Consider the following 19166-nt stretch of genomic DNA (forward strand, 5'->3'; position numbering starts at 1 on the left):
CTATGGGATATATATTTTGTATCTGGAGAGTGGAGTCTCTGCTTCCTGATGATGCCAGCTGCTTCCCTCTATCATGCTCTTCTGCCATGATGTTTAGCCTCACTCAAGTCCCAAGGAATGGAGCCAGCCTCCTAAGGACCTCTGAAACTGTGAGCCCTCAAATAAACCTTTCCTCCTCTACAATTATGCTGGTCAGATCATTTAGTCACAGCAGCAAAAAAGCTGACTAAAACAGATGGCATCCTGTACAAATTTCTGAGCCCATCTCCATAGGGCATGCACTGCAGAGAGCCTGCTCTCAGTCTCACAACCTGGGAAGGTCTCTGCAGATAACCTCCAAAGCACAATAGTATTCATACATTTTGCTCCCAGAATGTGGTTGTGTGCTTACTCCTCAGCCTCAATTTACCTCCAAGGGCTGAGAGTTCCCACAGTCAAATCTACCATTGCATCCGCGAGTTATTACACAGACCCCTGGGTTCCCCACAGAGGCCTTCCAAAGACCCAGGTTGTGGGGTGAGGGGGGGGTCTCTCCTCTGCAACAGTAACAACTCCTCTAAAATTAGTGATCTATGCCAAACAATATAAAAACCCATTTTTAAAACTACATTTCTATATTTACATCAAATAATAAAGTTGCCAACCTCAGCCTTTAGCTATAAGAGGCAAAGGTAAATCCCTCATCAAATACTGCACACATAGTACACAATTAAGGTTAAGACCACATCCTGGGAAGCAAACAATAAAAACTGTCTACATAATGAAGGTTAAAAAAAATATATCCACTTAAATGACTACCTATTAGGAGATTAAAGTTTAGAAACTCACTGACTTTCATGGCTCAGAAGGACCTTGGAATCAACCTCCTCCCTATTTTGCAGATGAAAATATTGAGGGCTAAATCAGGCAAGTGGCTTGTTAACTTCTTTGGCTACCAGTGGTAGGACCATTTATCTAGAAGGAGTCAGTACCAAGATTCAAGTATACTGTGTTTGCAGTTGGGGTCCAGACAGGAAAACCACCCACACCAGGGATTAAAATGGGGAACTAGGTAAAAAGGTGTAAGAGGAGCCAGGAAAGTAAACGAGGGGAGCTGAGGAAAACCAGAGATTGGAAGAAACACCCAGAGGACTGGAGCAACAGAGGGAGGAGGTGGACGGTTAGAGGTGGCACTTCAGAGAGGGAGCGGGGACCACCGAGGAGAAAGCTCTCTTGCTGGGGATGCTGCTTGAAGCAGGTAGGGCTGGGGAGGAAACCTTCTCTTCCTCCCTCCAATCTCATGCTGGCTACTGAACAGGAAGCCTGTGGACAAGGGAGCCTGGGAAATGTAGTTTTCCACAATTAGTCTCTGTGAACTGAGGGGAAAGGTGGGGAACAGATCCACCCACCAGTTTCACATTCTGAGTCCATGACTCTCAGTTTGTAAGTTGAAGAAGCTTCTCGTTTCCCAATGTATCACAATCGGGGCAAGGAATGCTTAAAGTATGGCCAAGAACTACAGCAGAGTCAGTTCTTATGGATTATTCCCATATCAGCTCCAAAATTTCTCTTTTCCATAGGCATGGGAATTTTTTTGTCCTGCTATCCCATTTTAGCTGCTAGTGACAGCTTATTACTTTGGATTGCTGCAGATCTCGTTAAAACAACAAATTATAGAGAATCAAAACATCAATTTTCATTGCTATACAAAGCATTAAAGCTTCCTGATTTAAAAGTTTCTAGCTACTGTAGTAAATATTTAGGGATTTATTTAACCAGCCGAGAACTACAAAGGTTATCACTTCTTTTATTGTAAAGAAAAAAGATCATCAAGAAATATTTTAAACAGGGGCTAGAGGCTTAGCTTAGTGGTAGAACATGTGTTTAGCAATGTCAAAGGCCGTGGGCTAAACCTCCAGCGGGAAGGGAAGGGGTTAATCAAAAAGAACATTGTACCACAGGGTATGATTCTAAATATAGTTAAGAAATCAAGCCTAATTTTACTTTGTATTTTAATAGAGTCTAGATTGAGGGGAATTGTTATTTCTGCCCAACTATTGGTCTTTTCCTATGGTTATCCTATAGCTTGCTCCACATAAACATAGGCAGCTTCCTGAGGTTACAATCTCAGTCCTGGACCTCCTGATCTAATCCTTCTGAGGTCCCTACTCCTGACAAGCTCAGAATCCTTCCATTTCACATCCCACAACATGCTTCCCTTTGTTCAAAACTTAGTTCTACATCGGGGACCTGCCTGCTTCTCTGGTATGCCTGTCCCACCCTACCTTGGTGAAATCAGTAGATATTAAATAGAAATATTCAATTGTTTATGGAATATTTGAATATTCAAATATTCCATAAACAATTCACAAGTTTTAAGTAAAGCAATATTCTGAGTAGCATGATGAAATTTCAAGTCATACCATTCCATTCTGCTTGGGACGTAAATCATCCCTTTCACCAGTGTATCCACACTGTATATGCTACCCACCAGTTAATCACTTAGCTCTTCTGGTTTTGACAGTCCCAGTAAACTCTCCTTTTCTTTAATGCTGACCTCAAAGTGCAAACACAGCGATGCTGGCAATTTTGTTACCCTATATTGTTACAATTATTTTATTATTGTTGTTAACCTCTTATTGTGCTAACTTATAAATTAAACTTCATCATAGGTATATATGTGTAGGAAAAAAAAACACAGTACATAAAGTTTGGTACTATTCTACTATTAGTCTTGGAACATGTCTCCTGAGAATAAAGTGGGGGGTACAGTAGCTTTAATATTCATATTATTTATATCCTCAAATACCACATAAACCAATAATACTATCATTTTACAGAATATGCTATACATTTATAGATGTATACTCCAACTGTGGGTTATTATTCCATAGTTTGAGATTTGTTTTACATCTAACCATGTTCTATAAATCTCTTCCAATCTTATAAAACAGACTCACATGGTTACTGGTTCCAGCTAGAGAATGGAAGGTACCTCTGTAAGGCACCTCAATTAAAAGTGACTTTGGGTCAGGGAAGTGAGTCCTGGGAATGAGTTCCTGGGGTGAAAAACCCACATGTGTTAAGGCAGAAACACTTCACCTCCCTATTTAAAGTATGGGCCAGTGCTGTGCTCAGAGAATGAGAGAGAGAAGCATTTACTAAGGTGATTTGAGTCAAAATAGTGGTTTTCCTAGCAATATTCAGATCATTGAGGTAAATAAGCGTTACTTTAAAAATAAATAACATCCCTATGTCCCCGCTGACTCTTGGCCCCAGATTTGATTTACTTAACAACTCACATAATGGCAGAATCAGTATTTGCTTCAAAGGTCATCTCCTTTCTAACAAGGCAGACAAACCAGCAAGGAGTGAGAGGGACCCTGTTCCTCTAAGCTGCTAGGGGTCCCTCCCACTCCATCTGTGTAACCATGCAAACACATACTGGTTCCTGGCCAAGAGAGGAATTCAAATCCTCATCGTCCTTCAGGAGCAGCCTCCTGAATCTCTGCCTCTCAGGACATCTGGAACAGATCAGGTTCATTCACTGTAACCACTGCATTAAAGACAAAGAATATGGTGGGGGCAGAGGAATTCCCAAGATCTGCGGGCTGCTCCGAGGCTTGCTGTCGTAAGCCGGGGATGGAGGGGGGCGTCGCTCGGGTTGACCCAGCACTGGCACATGGCCACGCTGTGCCCCACGCACGCCACCCTGGAACCTGGCTACGCTCAACATGCGAGAGACCCACCTGCATGTCACTGAAGGCAGTGAGCCAGACGACTGCAGAGAACCCAGGTCAGGAGGGCCATCATGGTCCCTCAACGGGTAACTCTGCAGTAGCCACAGCGTTTCCCCGCTTCTAGTTCAAGAGCCAAGTGGGAGCTGTAAATGGTTCCAGGCAAGAAAATATACTGAAATTACTAGTCTCCCTGGATTGTGGATCCTTTTTCCTTTAAAGCCAGTCAGTCGCAGGGCTGGAGAAAGCAGCTCTTCCCACGTGGGTCTCTGCATCTCTGGAGGTCCCTGATGGCAGAAGCAGGTACGTACTACACGGAGGCAGCCCCTCCCACAGCGACACATTTTGTCCACACATACTAGATGCCAGCTTTCTCTGCTTTGGCACTTGAACTCCTTGAACTCATCAAAGGTCTAGAGTTCCTGGTGTCTTTAATAAGCAAGGAACAAGGAATGAATGCTCACTTCATATCAGTGTCACTACGAAGGTTGTTGAGAGCCACGCAGTGAAGGAAACACTTTCTCCAGAGGCTTCTACGTTTTGTTCTACAATGTACACCTGTAATCCCAGTGACTGCAGAGGCTGAGGCAGGAGGATTGCAAGTTCGCGGTCAGCCTCAGCAACTTAGTGAGACCCTATCTCAAAATAAAAATTAAAAATGGGAGATTGGAGCTATGGCTCAGTGGTAGAGCACTCCTGGGTTCAATCCCCAGTACCACAAAAAAAAAAAAAAAAAAAAAAAAAAGGAACCACAGATTTATAATGAAATTCCAGTTCTGGATATTACAATAAAAGTATTTCATTTACTCTTACTTGTTCCTTTTCCACAGTCAGGGGAAACTTCTAGAACTCAGGTTTTTAACCTGTTTTTGTGCCACTGCTTCCATTCGCAATGTAGTGAAGCAAACCCCTTCTCAAAATAATGCTTTTAAATAATGAATAAAAAGAAAAAAGAATTACAAAGGAATCAATCATGCAAAAAGAGTACAAATTATATTCACCAAAAGTGTGGTCTAATAATATATGTCCATTTTAAAAATAACATACTAAATAAGATTTGGTGATGAATAACTACCATAACCTTGAAGTGGGGATGAATGTTTATGATATTTTGAAATATGTGCAATACTCTAACTTGATCTAAAAATATATGACTTCAACATATAAGTGACAGTCGTAGGCCCCACTAATATTACTGTGCTTATTGTCTTTCATTCATAAATAAAATGTTAATTTTCAGTTGGAAACTAAAGATGCAACTGTTTTCCTATCCAAGTTCACAGATTCCATGGAGTCCATTCACAGGTCACTAAGGGGACACGGACCCCAGGTTAGAGCCCTGTCCTAGGATTGATTTCAGGATGGGAAGAGAAGGTTGTGGTGGCAGGAGGGGAGGGAGGGAGGAAGAGGGCCTTGGACACCAGGAGGGCAGCTCAGAATGGCTTTGAGGCTGATTGCCCTCAATTCTGCCATCTCAGGACACAAGCCATCTTCTAACCTGCATGAAGGAGGACGGCCAGGAAGGTGCACAGATAAGTGTCTTCCTTCTGGAAGGAAGTGGGCGGTGCAGCAAATGATTTATGTTCTTCTACACTAAGACAAACACGAAACTTTAACATTTTTTTTTTTTCTACTTTAATGACATTTACCCCTTGTTCACATCTCGTTATCACAGAAAACTTTTTTTTGGTACTGGGAACTGAACCCATGGGCACTCAACCGAGCCACATCCCCAGCTCTTGGAGACAAAGTCTAGCTGACTTGCTCAGGGCCTCACTCATTTGCTGAGGCTGGCTTTGAACTTGTGATCCTCCTGCCTCAGGTTCCCTGGTGAGGAAGTCTGGCCATTCCAATTGAGTGTTCTTTGTTCCCTCAGGCTGTGGGAACTGTTTCTGGTCCCCCGACTGTGAGGACATTTTGCAAGGGATGCCCTTCTCCCTTTATCTCTTAGATCCTTTTTTTTAAAAAATATTTTTTTAGTTGTTGATGAACCTTTATTATATGCAATGCTAAGAATTGAACCCAGTGCCTCACACGTGCTAGGCAAGTGCTACACTACTGAGCTACAACCCCAGGACTCTCTTGGGTCCTTTTTTTTTTATTTTTTACAGATTGCATTTTGATTCATTGTACACAAATGGGACACGCCATTTCATTCCTATGGTTGCGTATGATGTAGATTCATACCATTCATGTAATAACATATGTACATAGGGTAATGATATGTCTCATTCCACCATTTTTCGTACCCCTACTCCCTCTCACTTCCCGCTACATAAAGTTCCTCCATTCTTTCGGCCCCCACCCCCCCAACCCCCATTATATATCATCATCCACTTATCAGGGACAACATTCAGCCTTTGATTTTGTGGGAGTTGGCTTATTTCACTTAGCATGATAGTCTCAAATTCCATTCATTTATCTGCAAATGCCGTAATATTATTCTTCTTTATGGTTGAATAATATTCCATTGTGTATATAAAGCAAAGTCCCAGGGAAGAAGCATTCAGAAGCAATCCCTAGGACCCAAGTCCCAGGATGGCCTGAAGGGGCTCCCTCCATCACTCCATGGCCTGGTTTTTAAACAAACACAATCACCTTCCAATACCAAGAGGGAAAACAAAAAAGTTCACCAGCAACTATCTCGTCATTAGAGTCTAATAAATACATTGAATTTGATTTGCTTTTGAAACTCAATAGTTCTTTAAAAAAAAAATCAGTCTGCCTGGCCAGAGGAGGTAAGAAGAGACACACAAAACTTGAGTGTAAGTCCTATAGTGTCTCAGTGTCTCAGGATGGGCTCCTCAGATGCAGCATCTGTGACAGGGGGTGGGGTTTGCTGGGGAACCAGGGAAGCCGGCTGGGCAAGGCTGGGAGTTGGGTCCTAGGGATTGCTTCTGAATGCTTCTTCCCTGGGACTTTAAGTCCAGCCTTGGCCTGGTCCACGAGAGGTTCTGAAGCACAAACTGCTGTAAGTCCATCTGCACTTGAGATAGAGGCAGGCCTCCCTCACCCGGCTGAGGGCTGCCCCCAGGGGGTGTGGCCTCCCAGGAAAGGCAGTCTCAGGACACGAGTGACTCCCCCAGCCAGCTGTGAGTCTTCAGCTGCCAACACGGCAGCAGGGAACAGGCACCTGCCCCGTGAGGGACCTGGGCGTAGTACCAATTGCATCCACCCAGTTCGTCATGTTTGGATCAAGAGCACCTGGGGTGGAGTCAGGAAAGAAGGCTGGTAAAATCTAGATGCTTCTATGTGGTGCCTCCCCTCACACTGCAGCTGCGAAGACTATGACTTAAAGGCAGTTCATGGTAAACCCGAGCCTCACCTTTGGCTGGGGGTAGCGGGCAGTGACCACTGAGGACAGCCCGCAGAGACTCATGAGCCTCCCAGGGTTGTATCAGAGAGCTCAGAACATGCTTTGGAGAGACGCTAACGAGGTGGTGTGTGCAGGACAAGAAGAAAAGCGTGCAGAAAGCAAAGCAACCACACAGCCTCAGATTTTGGCTTCTGTCACAGCAACGAGTCCCCTCCACGATGGATGAGTCTAGTATTCAGTGGTAAGAGACCCACGAACACAGTCACACAAAATCAACTGCAAAACTCTCAGCAAAGCAACAGCACATGGCTTCCCATCTTAGAGAAGGGAGGGATCTAGGGGCTGCATTTTCTTGATAGGTTCTTTCCTGGGGTCTGATCAGAAGGAAAACTGTCATGACATCACCACCCTGCTGGAAAGACTCTTACACACAAAAATCTCCAATGGTTGGCTATATTTGGAAGACAAGGAAAATACTACTGAATAGAATTTTATTAGGCACACAGTGATTTAGACCCAGACTTCCTGGGAGTCTCAGGAGGCAGGCTGGCTGTGAGCACACCCTTTCTGTGGTTGCCATGGTTACTCGCTGGGTCCTGCCTCTCACACCCCTCTATGGATATCCAGAAAGCTGAAGCTGGAAAATCTCGGTCAGTGTCTGCTCAGCAGGGGGAAGGCTGTCCCTGAGACACGCTCTTTGTTGAGAGAGATCCGCTGCTCATGTGTTCTGGTGGGGCCTTAAAAAGCTCCCCTAGCGCTTTGAATCTGCCCAACAAAGGAAAAGGGTCAGTTCCTTGGGTGGTGTCCCCTCCATTCCCAGTCTCACACTCAGGAAACCACAAATCAGATCCTCCCTGCAATAGAAGAGAAATTCCAAAAGTCATTTCCACCTAGAGATAGGCCAGGCTCCCCAAGCTGCGGTGGCTATTTCAAGACAAAGGCCGCCAGTGGATTTGCTGGACCGCTGGACTCGGGAGCCGCCCTCCAGGTGTTTTTCTTGCCTCTGCTGTTCAACTTTCTTTCTGACCTCAGATAAGTGACTCGAATCCCTATCAGCTTCCTGATCTGCTCCCGAAAGGCCATGACTCCAGGTACATGGTAAAACACACCAACCTTGGGCGGGGGGGACCCCGGTACTGGGCTCTCTTCCAGGCAGCTGGATTAGACAACTGAAGTGGTGTCGCAAAGCCACAGGCTGTGCTTACTCCGGGGCTGGGCTGTAGCCAGGGCTCCCAAGAAACAGCATTCTGGCTGTAAGAGTGAGCCTGGCCCGCATGGCTCCCCGGATGCTGGGCGACTCTGGGGTCTCATCCTCTCCACCTGGGGTCAGCTGTGGACAAAACCTGCACACCAGCCCTTGCTGCCGTCCCTAGGGAAGCAAGAACACAGCTTCTGGCCCTACACTTGGCTAGTGGGTTGTTCTAAAGTAAAAAGCCCTTCTGCGTGTCAGTTTTGGGTGTGATGCTGGGTAGGGACCAGGAAAGAAAGAAGACACAGAAAAGTGCAATGGGAAATAAAGTCTCCACGGTTGGGGAGCATGTTGGGTGTTTGGCAAGAACAGTCCCAGGAGGTTCGTGGGAAGAGGCCGCCACATCCAAAAGTGATTAAACACTCCTGTGGAAAACTTCACGGTAAGTTCATCAACTGAAAATCTTTAAGAAAGCAGGTAGAGGAGACAGCGTCCATGACCCTGGCCACTGCCCCTCAGACTCTTCCCAATGCTCCGGCCGACTTCCAGCTGCCAGCATCTGCGTCTTTGTGTCTGAGGGTCTTTTCCCAGGACTAGACAAGGCTGCTGTCTGTCACTAGGTGGAACGCCAAGTATTAACCACCACGACCCCAGTCCCAGAGTAGCCCTCAACCCGATTTTCCAGCTCTTGGATGCAGTCATTCTGAGGGGCTCCCTGTGGCTCCGCTCCCTGGCGCTGTCCTGTGTAATGAATCTCAGTCGGCTGCTGTGCCAGCTGGGTCTGGAGGCCTGTTCGACAGTCTCTGTGTGGTCACACCCTGTGTTCTGTGGCTTCACAGCTCCTCCCAACAGGAAGGAGAGTCTTGTTCTCCACCCCTTGAATCAGATTGATCCTGTGACTTGATTTTGGCCAACGGAATGTAGGAAAAGTGAGAGTACACCAGTTTTGCAACTAGGCCTCATGAGGCCTTGCGTGCCATTGTTCTTTTTTGGACCCCTGCCACACTATAAGAATAATTGTGGCTGGGCATGGTGGTACATGCCTGCAAACTCCAGCGACTCAGGAGGCCGAGGCAGGAGGAGCGTGAGTTCAAAGCCAGCCTCAGCAACTTAGCGAGGCCCTAAACAACTCAGTGAGACCCTGTCTCTAAATAAAACGTAAAAAGGACTGGGGATGTGGCTCAATGGTTAAGCACCCCTGGTACCAAAAAAAAAAGGGGGGGGCGGGAATAATTTTTGGCTGACATCTTCGAGGAGGAGACCATGTGGAGGGGAGCAGAAGCACCCCAGTGAACAAGTCAAGCGCCAGAGACAGGCTACGAGACAACCTGAATCTGGCGGCAGACACACAAGGGAACCTAGACTGAATGGCTGAGCCCCAGAGTCAGGAGTAAACACATGGTGGTTATTTTAAGGCATGAAGCTCTGGGGTGACTTGCTGCACGGCAATAAATAACTGACACGCTGGGGTTACGGCACACCCTTATTGGCAAGCATCCCTGTCCATACTTCCTTACTCCTTACCTTTGCTTCCTGCACATTTCACATAAATTATTTGCGCTCAAATCCTCGTCTCCGGGTCAGCATCTAGAGGAACTCAAACTCAGACCATATGGAGCACTTCCTCCCTTGAGCCTCCAGGGAACTCCCTCACATTGCCGTCATTATGATGATCGTGGTAATGACAACGAGTTGCTGGCATGCACGTCTGCATCTGGACTATGAGCATCGTGACGCAGCAGCATGTCCCTGTTTACTCCCACCAGGCCAGGCACATCCATAGCAAGTGCTCCATCCACATGTGTCAAATAAACAAATATGCTAGCACCATGTCCTCTCTTAACAGGTGAGTAGGATCCAGGCTCTCTGGAGGATCTCACCTTGAGTATCTCTTCCAGAGCACGAATGACTGACTGTTCCTTGCTTGCCTTACACCACTGATTGCCTACCCTAGAGTCTAGATCCTACCTGTGGCGAGGTGACTCTTCCAAAGGAGGCCCACCTACTTTTTATCCACCTTTGAAATGCTCCCACAGGGTGAGGAGAGGCATCTGTTGCCTCCTCTTAGGGACCTACATCAGAGTAAGGGCCAACAGGTGCTGACAGGGAAGGATGGCTTCGGTCCTCATTCAGAAAGTTCCGGCCACTAGAGCATTCTTCCCTACTTTCAAGAATTTACCATTGAGAAAACCAGAAAGCAGCACTACAAAAGCCAGCTGCTCCCAATCAACAAACTTTGTTTTTTTTTTCAGTGACTGCATACAATGAAGGGGGTAAAAAATCACATGGCTAATGTTCTGACAACTGCAAAAGTTTTCCAGGCTTCTCATCAGCTCCTACTTATCTTCCCTCACAAAATGGTAGTAACTGTTTTAGTTAGCTTTGCACCACTGTGGCCAAAATACCCAGCCAAAGGAACATAGCAGAGGAAAAGTTAATTTGGGGCTCATGATTTCCAAAGTTCTCAGTCCATAAACTGCCAACTCTATTGCTCTGAGCCCAGGGTGAGGCAAAACATCATGGTGGAAGGGCCCATGAGGAAGACTTCTCAGCTCGTGCAGTCAGGAAGCAGAGAGAGAGAGGGAAGGGGCCACAGGGAAGAGGCACCCTCCCAGGGCACGGCCCCAGTGACCTACTTACCCCAGCATGCCCAGGCTGCCTACAGTTCCACCCAGTCCATTCAAACTGGAACACACTGATTAGGTTACAGCTCTCACAATCAGTCATTTCGCCTCTGAACATTTCTGCATTAATAAAGGAGCTCTGAAGGACACCTCATATCCAAGCCATAGCAATTATTATAATAATGGTGACGTTGTTGTCAACATTTGAGGAAGCTGCTGTCATGAAGTGACAAGTTCACCACCCAATCTGAGGTTCTCCAAGGAGAGAAAGTTGAGCCTACACAGAAAAAGAATGCAGGGTCTGCCACTGACCCAGCATGACAGGATGACAGGTGGCTCACGTCTCCAGTGGGAAAAGTCACCACACATCCCTCAGGTCACACAGCACACAGGGAGGGAGAGTGGGAATGGAGGAAGTCATCTTTGATCACGGACTTTTTCTCCAACCACCTCCCCTGCTGGACTGGGGTTTTTACACAGATGAAGACCCTCAGGGTCCCAACCTTGGTAATTCTGGTCCAGTTCCAGTTGATACACAAAAACTCAGCAGCAATTGAGGCCAACATAAAGAGAGCATAATGCAGAACAAGGCTTTCCCAACTTTGATTTCCCCCATAACATGAGCCCTTGAGCAAGTAACCTGGCCTCCCTTGCCTCTGTATCCTAAGCACTAAAAAGCATGTAACCATATTTACTTCCCAGTGTTACTGAGAGGATTAAATGGGGAAAAAACGTAGCTCTCATCTGAGTGTTTACTATGTGCCCAGCACTTTCAGAAGTACTTATATATGTATAAATTCATTAAATATCCAAAATAACCCTATAAGAAACTGAAATTGTTTTTCTATCTTACAGAGAAGGAAACAGAGGCACAGAAATGTTAAGCAACTTGCCCAAGGTTACACATCTGGTGACAAGCTATTGGGCTTTTCTGTATACCGAGTATACTACAGGGAATCCAGAAGGTGCTCCATAAACCAGACCTTCTTCCCCTTCAAAATGCAATATACTATTCCTTTCCACCCTTCATGATGCAGTCGATGATTCTGACTTTTTTGCGGGGGAGAGAGGGTTGGGTACTGGAGGTTGAACTCAGGGGCACTCCACCACTGAGCCACATCCCCAGCCCTATTTTGTATTTTATTTAGAGATGGGGTCTCACTGAGTTGCTTAGCACCTTGCTTTTGCTGAGGCTGGCTTTGAACTCACTATCCTCCTGCCTCCCGAGCCACTGGGATTGCAGGCATGCGCCACGGCACCCGACAATTCTGACCACTTTTGAGAAGGAAAATAATTTGTTTCGAGCTAAATGGCTCTCCAGGTGCAGTGGTCCTCCTTTAGAAGGCTGTTTGTTCATAGACGGTGCTAGCCATCTTTTAGCCAGTCAAAGGTTTGGGGGAACCTACCGTACCCCACATCCAATTCCTGTGATAGCAGCCATAGGACAGTTACCACTACAAGATGATTCTAACTTCACAAATATTCCACTCTTTACATTTTTTAAATTATTTTTTATTGAAGTTGACTAGCCAGGAGACACTGAAACATGCCACCAATCTGCAATGAGATACATCAGGGAAAGAAAATTAGCTCAACTGCCATACTCTATGTTTTTCCTTTATCTTGATCACATGTGATACTTTCTTAGGTACTAAGAGCATTCAGACAGACAAAACATAGGCACATCCTTTTACAAATGGAAATTTCTAGTAAACAGGACTGAAAATATCTGAACAGCTTTATTCCTATTCCTGCATATTTTGGTAGTGGCACATTCTAGAATGAGGCTCCATTCATTAGCAATCATGGACTTTTTTATTATTGTTTTTAAGTTGTTGATGGACTCAATACCTTTATTTTATTTATTGATTTATATGTGGTGCTGAGGATTGAACCCAGTGACTCACACATGCTAGGCAAGTGCTCTACCACTGAGCCACAACCCCGGGCCCAAGACCATGGACTTTTAACTGAAGAGCTGAATGATGTAAGTAACAATAGATTTCTCCAAAATTCACACTCTCTGGAGAGAAACATAAAAACATCCATGAGTGGTCACAAGGAGCATTTCCTGGCTTAATCCCTGGCCACTCTGGGTGACCCCCTCCCTCCAAGACCCAAGCTCCTCCATCCCGTGGGTGTTCAGCTGCCTCCAGCCACCGCACTTCACACCACACGTCTACCCAGTCACCGAAGGCCTCTCTCCCTCACCCCTCTTTTCACACAGTGAGGGTACAGCTGACACGAGAGCTAGGTTCCAAAGACAGCACGAAAGGCAGAAACTGTGTCCAAATTGCCATGGTGAAGCCCTGGAGGAGCATGATGTGGGAGAGCCACCCAGCATCTCCCAAAAGCCCATCCCTGCCAAGGGCACTTCTGCACTGAGACAAGTCTCAAGGGCCCCACAGACCCGCGTCAGGGAAGGAGGAACTGAGGTGGGTGGAAAGAGGGACACACTCAGAACTCAAGCTGGAACGTGCCCTTCATTGGTGGAGGAGACCCACCGACCCACACTTTCTCAGCTTCCCTCCCCGAGGAGCTGTACCTAGTTGCATCCCTGTTAAGTGAATGCACCTGGCTGGGACTTGGCTCTATTTTACTGGCTTGGAGATGCAGTCCCAAATCACAGATGTGTTGTAATCTGGCTTCTTTCTTTCTCTCACGCTCTGTTCTCTTCAACTTCTGCTCACCTGTTCCCTCTGCCTAGAGTGCCTAAGTCCTCCTCACTACCCTTAACATGGCCTCCTGGGAGTCTCTCCATGCCCTTCAAGGACTCACTCACCTCTCTTCTCATACCAGGTCATGCCACACTGTCCAGTCTCATGGCCAGGTTGCATGCACCAGGGGAGCAGGCCACATATGGTTCACATCCACAGTGGTGCCCAGTACCTGCCTGAACCTCAAGGGAGTGTACATCCCAACCCAGGCAAAAATGACTCAGGAGAGTTAAACGATAACCAAAGCTGCTCCTGCATGGTTCAGGCTACTAAAACATCGTCCACCAAATCCAGACCCTGTTTCTGCCACAGTTTGCTGCACACTGTGCCTGGCTCTGCAGAGGGAGCGCTCCAAGTCTAGGGCCATCCAGTGTACTGAAACCACAGGTTCAGCTTTCTATCTGCACTTATCCAATTACCAATCAATATTTCCCTGATGGCTCCTGTGGGAACGGAGGTGGGTCCCAGAGGGTAAAGAAAGTTTCTTAATGGAGGATCCAGCCAAAAGTCTATTTTGAGCAACTCAGAGACCTCCTGGGAAATAACTCATCCTACAGAAAGGCTCAGAGGTCCAAGAATAGATTCTGAGGTTCAGAAAAAACTCTAGTTTCCAGGGCTCATGACTGAGTTCTAGGAAGATGGAATTGCAAGAAAGGCTGAAATGGCCCTGGAAGCTACAAGCACCAGGAAGGGAGATAGGGCTCCCCACGGTTCACATGCTGTAGTAGATGGCATTGTTGGTCCCAGTTCTTTACCCCTTCCTATATGCATGCCCTTTGTGGTGCAATTTTGTGGTTCTTCTCACTAAAGGGGCAGAAAATATTTTCTGTCCCTTGACTTTGGGTATGACCATGTGCCTTGCTATGGTCAATAGAAAAGTCTGATGTAATAGTGGGGCAATTCTGCCCCTAGGCCTTAAGGGCCATTGCATGTTTCTGCTTGTCCTTGAGCAATTTCATCATGCAGCAAGAAGAATATGCCCATGCTAGCCCTGATTCCCAGGGGCAATTAAAAACACATGCAACAGAGTTAAACTGGTCCACCCAAGACCAGAGTTTACCTTCCACTGAACCCAGATACATGAACGAGTCAGTGAAGATCCAGTTGAATCCACCCAATCTCACCTGACCTGTAGGTTCACAAGAATAAATGATTGCTAGTTTATGCCATGAGTTTGGGGGTGATTTGTTATGCAGCATCTTTGGTAGCAATAGCTAGCTGATACATGTGGGGTTCTGAGCCCTAGCCACTGCACTAGTTATTCCAGTATTATTGACTAGATCCACAGAGTAGATCTGATTCTGACTTGGCTCCTGGAAAGGCCAAGTTGGAGCAGAGGAGGCAGCTTTAGTCATAAGATGCCTTACTGACCATCAATCTTGATTTTTATAGCTTAATACATAGAAAGCACAACTAAAAAGAGCTGGATTTGTCTACCCACTAATGGGTATCAAGAGCAATAGAACTTCTCTTACTTAAAATTTAACCTGAGATCAAGTAAATTTTTATCCCACATGAAGTATTCTGTGATCTACAATAAATTTCCAGCATTTATACTCTGCTCGAAGTTAAAAAAAAAAAAAAATCCATCTATTTTTGTTTCTTGTTACTTTTTCCCTAAAACACTTTTTGGAAGACCTTCTAAAACTGAAAATTAATGAGCTGGTAATTTGTGAAATTTCTTTAGAATTGATTTTTATAGTAACCCTGGAAGGCCAGTCTTACTGAAGTTAAGCAATCACAATATCCACTTCATGGGTTTAAAGTAATATTTTCAGCTTGGCAAAGCATGTGCTACTTTAAGCTGCCATTTTTTCCCCAGAGTAAAAGTGAAGTTAATTAATATTTCAGTGGTTTGGAAGAGTATTTGTGTACAGTGGGGAGAAAAGGGGAACACGCCTTTCCGTAGAAAAGTCAAAACAGAAGAAAAGGCATCTTAGCATTATTTTTCTTTGATGAATAAAAGATTATTTATTTGTTTATTTTTGGTACTGGGAATTGAACCCAGAGGCACTGAGCCACATCCCTAGCCCTTTCAAATATTTTGAGACAGGGTCTCACTAAGTTGCTCAGGGCCTCACTAAGTTGCTGAGGCTGGCTTTGAAATTGTGATTCTCCTGCCTGAGCCTCCTAAAAGATTATTTATCATAAAAAAGCAAAAATGTCTTAGGGTAGTTACTAATTCATGATGGGATAGTCCTTTAATTCCATCCAAATTTAACTTTCAGCCTTGCAAGTAAGTGACAGTATGGCATTTTAGAGACTAGCTATCAAAACTGAGGATTGTTTTGAGAAATGGTAATAAATCTTACAGAGGGGTTTCTGGCCCCAATCTTTCAGAAGGTATTGTTACAAAAGGAAACCATTCTTGAAATGTGGCTAAATGATTCGGGACCAGTACCTTCATCCTAAAAGAAGCCTAAAATAAAAGGTTGGCAAAGAGGAAACAGAAAGCCTCTGTAACCGGTTCACCTTTAGCCTTGGGGGACTTATGTACTGCGGGAGGAAACCCTGAAATAATAAAGAGACAGTCTGCTTGGATCAGAACGGCCTGCCCCTTGCCTCCACCCCTGTCCTGCTACAGAAACACAGGGGTGTTTCTTGCTAAAGCAAGAAAGACACCACTGTTCAGTGCAAGAGGAAAAAAAAAAAAACCTGTATGTAGTAAGAGGTTAAATCACGACATGGTCCCAACAGGTTCAAACTTGGCAATATCACACGGTTCCATTTAATATAACAAGTAAACATACAATATCCTCCCAACGCACAAATCCTCTTAGAAATTTGAAATCTAAGCTAACTTGTGAGATATGTGACATTGCAAACAAAATCCAAACAATCTTCCCCAAATCACAGCTTTTGCTAAAATTATAAACACACATTTAAAGAAAAAAGTCACAATACATGACCATAACCTGCCAAAACCGTTTACCCTGTGCAGTGGGAAAAATCTGAACCTTCAGGTTTGGGGCCTGGAGTTAAAGAAAACTGAAGTTCTCAGAACAATGTCACAAAAGGAACATTGACATACCCGGAGAGCAACAGTTTCCCCCGGAGCTGCAGGTCGGCTGCACAGTCCTCAGATCGGCAATTCCGCTCAAAGACCGTCTGTGAAAGAAGTAATAGAAAGGTTGGTAGAAGGTTTGAGGGCAAATGAATAAATCATGGCCTATTCCCTTCTTGCCAATCTGGGAATTCTTCCTTTGGACCCTCCAAGCCTCTCCTCCCACCTCCAAGAAGCCAGTTCCCTGGCAGAGTTGAGGGAAGCTTCTGGAGGCTCCGCGGAAGCCTAAATCAACAGTGGTCTTGATTTATGAGTGCATTCCTTACTGGATTCACTTCTCAGTCTACTGAAGTACTTTTTCAAGAAGTATGCACAACCAGCGTCCTTTTATCTGTGCTTATCTGGAAACAAAAACCTTTCAGATGCTCTTGGATAGGAATGAATAATCATTCCACGGAATAAATAATTCTTAGATTACAGTCAGGTCATTTCCCCCATGTGTTCTCTCAAGGAAGAGAAAAATCTATTTGAGATAGGCTCTGCCTGAGCAAGGGGACCAAATGGAATTGTTAGTGCCAAAGGGAAATGTCAAAGGCAAGCAGGCCATTAGGTGGAGGGCATCGCGATGTGACAGAAGGGATGCCTTCCAGCTTCTGGGTGAAGCAGCTAGTGGTGAGCAAGAACAGGGCCTTTTCTCAAACTGAGACTCGGCCTCCACAGTGGAAGCCCCACCCAGTGCTGGGCCAAGGCTCTGTGGCTAAAACCAACAGAGCATGCAGGGTGGCCAGGGAATTGGGAACAGCACTTTGTGAAGGGTTAGCGTTTCCTAAGGGTTAGCGTTCTGCTGCGCAAGGATGGCTTATTAGTATGTCCCTCCATCTGGTCTCAACCTCTCTGATGTTTCTGATTTCAAGACAGCAGTCTCCCTATGCTCCGGACGATGGAGATGCTTCAGGATGACTGGGATTTTGGCTTTGATCATTCAGTGGGATTTGGAGAGAAGAACCCATTGTCCTTTTGTGGTGTTGTGATTTATTCACATTCAACCACTCATGGCTGTGAGCTTTTCCTCCTCCCCTACAGCACAGTTTGGGGTGCTTTCCGTGGAAGAAGTGTAAGTGGCTTCTCGGAGTGCCAGCGTGGGCTCCAACAAACTTGCTGGCCGATGGAGAGTCTAGACTCAACCAGACAGGGTAATTTTGCCTATGGAAATTCATATTCCTGTGCCACGTTTCCAAAAGACTAAGATGTCCCAGCCAACATTCCCTTCCTTGATTACAGGGGGAAATCATGGAAGTCTTGAGCAAAGAGAGGAAATTCCTATGTTCTTTTGGACACTATGGGGGCAAGGAGAGAGCCAGATCTGCAGGAGACTTCAGGGTAAGACTTTTGTACTTGGTTTGCAATCTCAACCAGGGTCAGAGAGGAGGAACAGGGAGTGAGAGCTACGACATTCCAGGCAAGAAGTGCTTTGGGAGCCTGCAACTAGCAAAGCAGCACCAAGAGTAGCCTCACCACCCACCTGATCAAGCCTACACTGGAAGGGCCCCTGACATGGCCCCTGTGTGGCATTGAACCCAACTTTGTATTCATAATTTTACATTTTTTTTCCTTCAAGCCCTTCCCTCCCCCTCAACTGTACAGGCTTCGGGTCCCACAAAACCCAGATGTGCCCTTGGGTTGGTCTCCTCCTGGCTTGATCAGGTTGGTGGTGAGACTACCCTACCTCCATCAAGAGACCCGTGCCGTGTACTGGAGGCGCCATGGCTGAGACTCAGAATCCTGTGCCTGGGTCTGGATTCGTCTCCAGGTGAAAGGCGAGAGAGACAGTCCGATTCCTGGGTTTTGGAGGCAGGATGGAGGGGTGTGCGTGCAGGTAGAAAGCAGGTGAGAACTGAAGAGGAGAATGTCGCCTAAGCCCACCCTATGACATGTAGGCTGCGAGTTCCAGGCCTGCCCTCCTGATTTGTCATCCTGGCTCCCATGCCAGCTGTCCCCTGGACTGGCCTCGCAATTTGCTCACTGCACAGAAGTGAATGCCATGGGGCCTCTGAGGTGATGGTGAAGAGAGGGGACAAGGGAGACAAAGGACAGATGTGATTCTACTTCTCTGCGGGTGACCTTGCTTTCCAAGAATCCATGCAAGGACACCCTCCCATTACACTCCTTACAGTGTGACTTTGACAATCCCATCATTGAGAGGTAGAGTCTAATGCTTCCTCCCTCGGCATCGGGAGGATTTGTGGTTACAGTGGAAATAATGCTATGTGACTTCCGAGGTTCGGCCATAAAAAGCAATGGAGCTTCCCTCTTTTGCTTGGGGTTTTTTTCTTGGAGCTTGGCCACTCTGTGCAGAGGAAAGCCCAGCTTGCCCTGGAGAGGCTCATTTGGAGAAAACAGACAGCCTGCTCAGCTCACAGGCCATGCAAGTCAGTCATCAAGAAAGTGGGACCCACCAGCGTGGTGGCACATGCCTAGAATCCCAGCGGCTCGGGAGGCTGAGGCAGGAGGATTGAGAGTTCAAAGCCAGCCTCAGTCAAAGTGAGGTGCTAAGCAACTCAGTGAGACCCTGCCTCTAAATAAAATACGAAATAGGGCTG

General features: G+C 46.1%; 1 protein-coding gene across 1 annotated transcript in view; it reads right to left on the bottom strand.

Moving 5' to 3' along the window:
* Window positions 1-19166, bottom strand: part of Itga9 (integrin subunit alpha 9) — a 322636-nt gene that overhangs the window by 132246 nt on the left and 171224 nt on the right. Inside the window, exon 17 of the mRNA XM_047531489.1 lies at window positions 16594-16670. Coding sequence (XP_047387445.1) covers window positions 16594-16670 — 77 coding nt within the window. The remainder of the gene's footprint in view (window positions 1-16593; window positions 16671-19166) is intronic.

Source organism: Sciurus carolinensis, chromosome 17, assembly GCF_902686445.1.
Source record: "Sciurus carolinensis chromosome 17, mSciCar1.2, whole genome shotgun sequence".
NCBI lineage: Eukaryota > Metazoa > Chordata > Mammalia > Rodentia > Sciuridae > Sciurus > Sciurus carolinensis.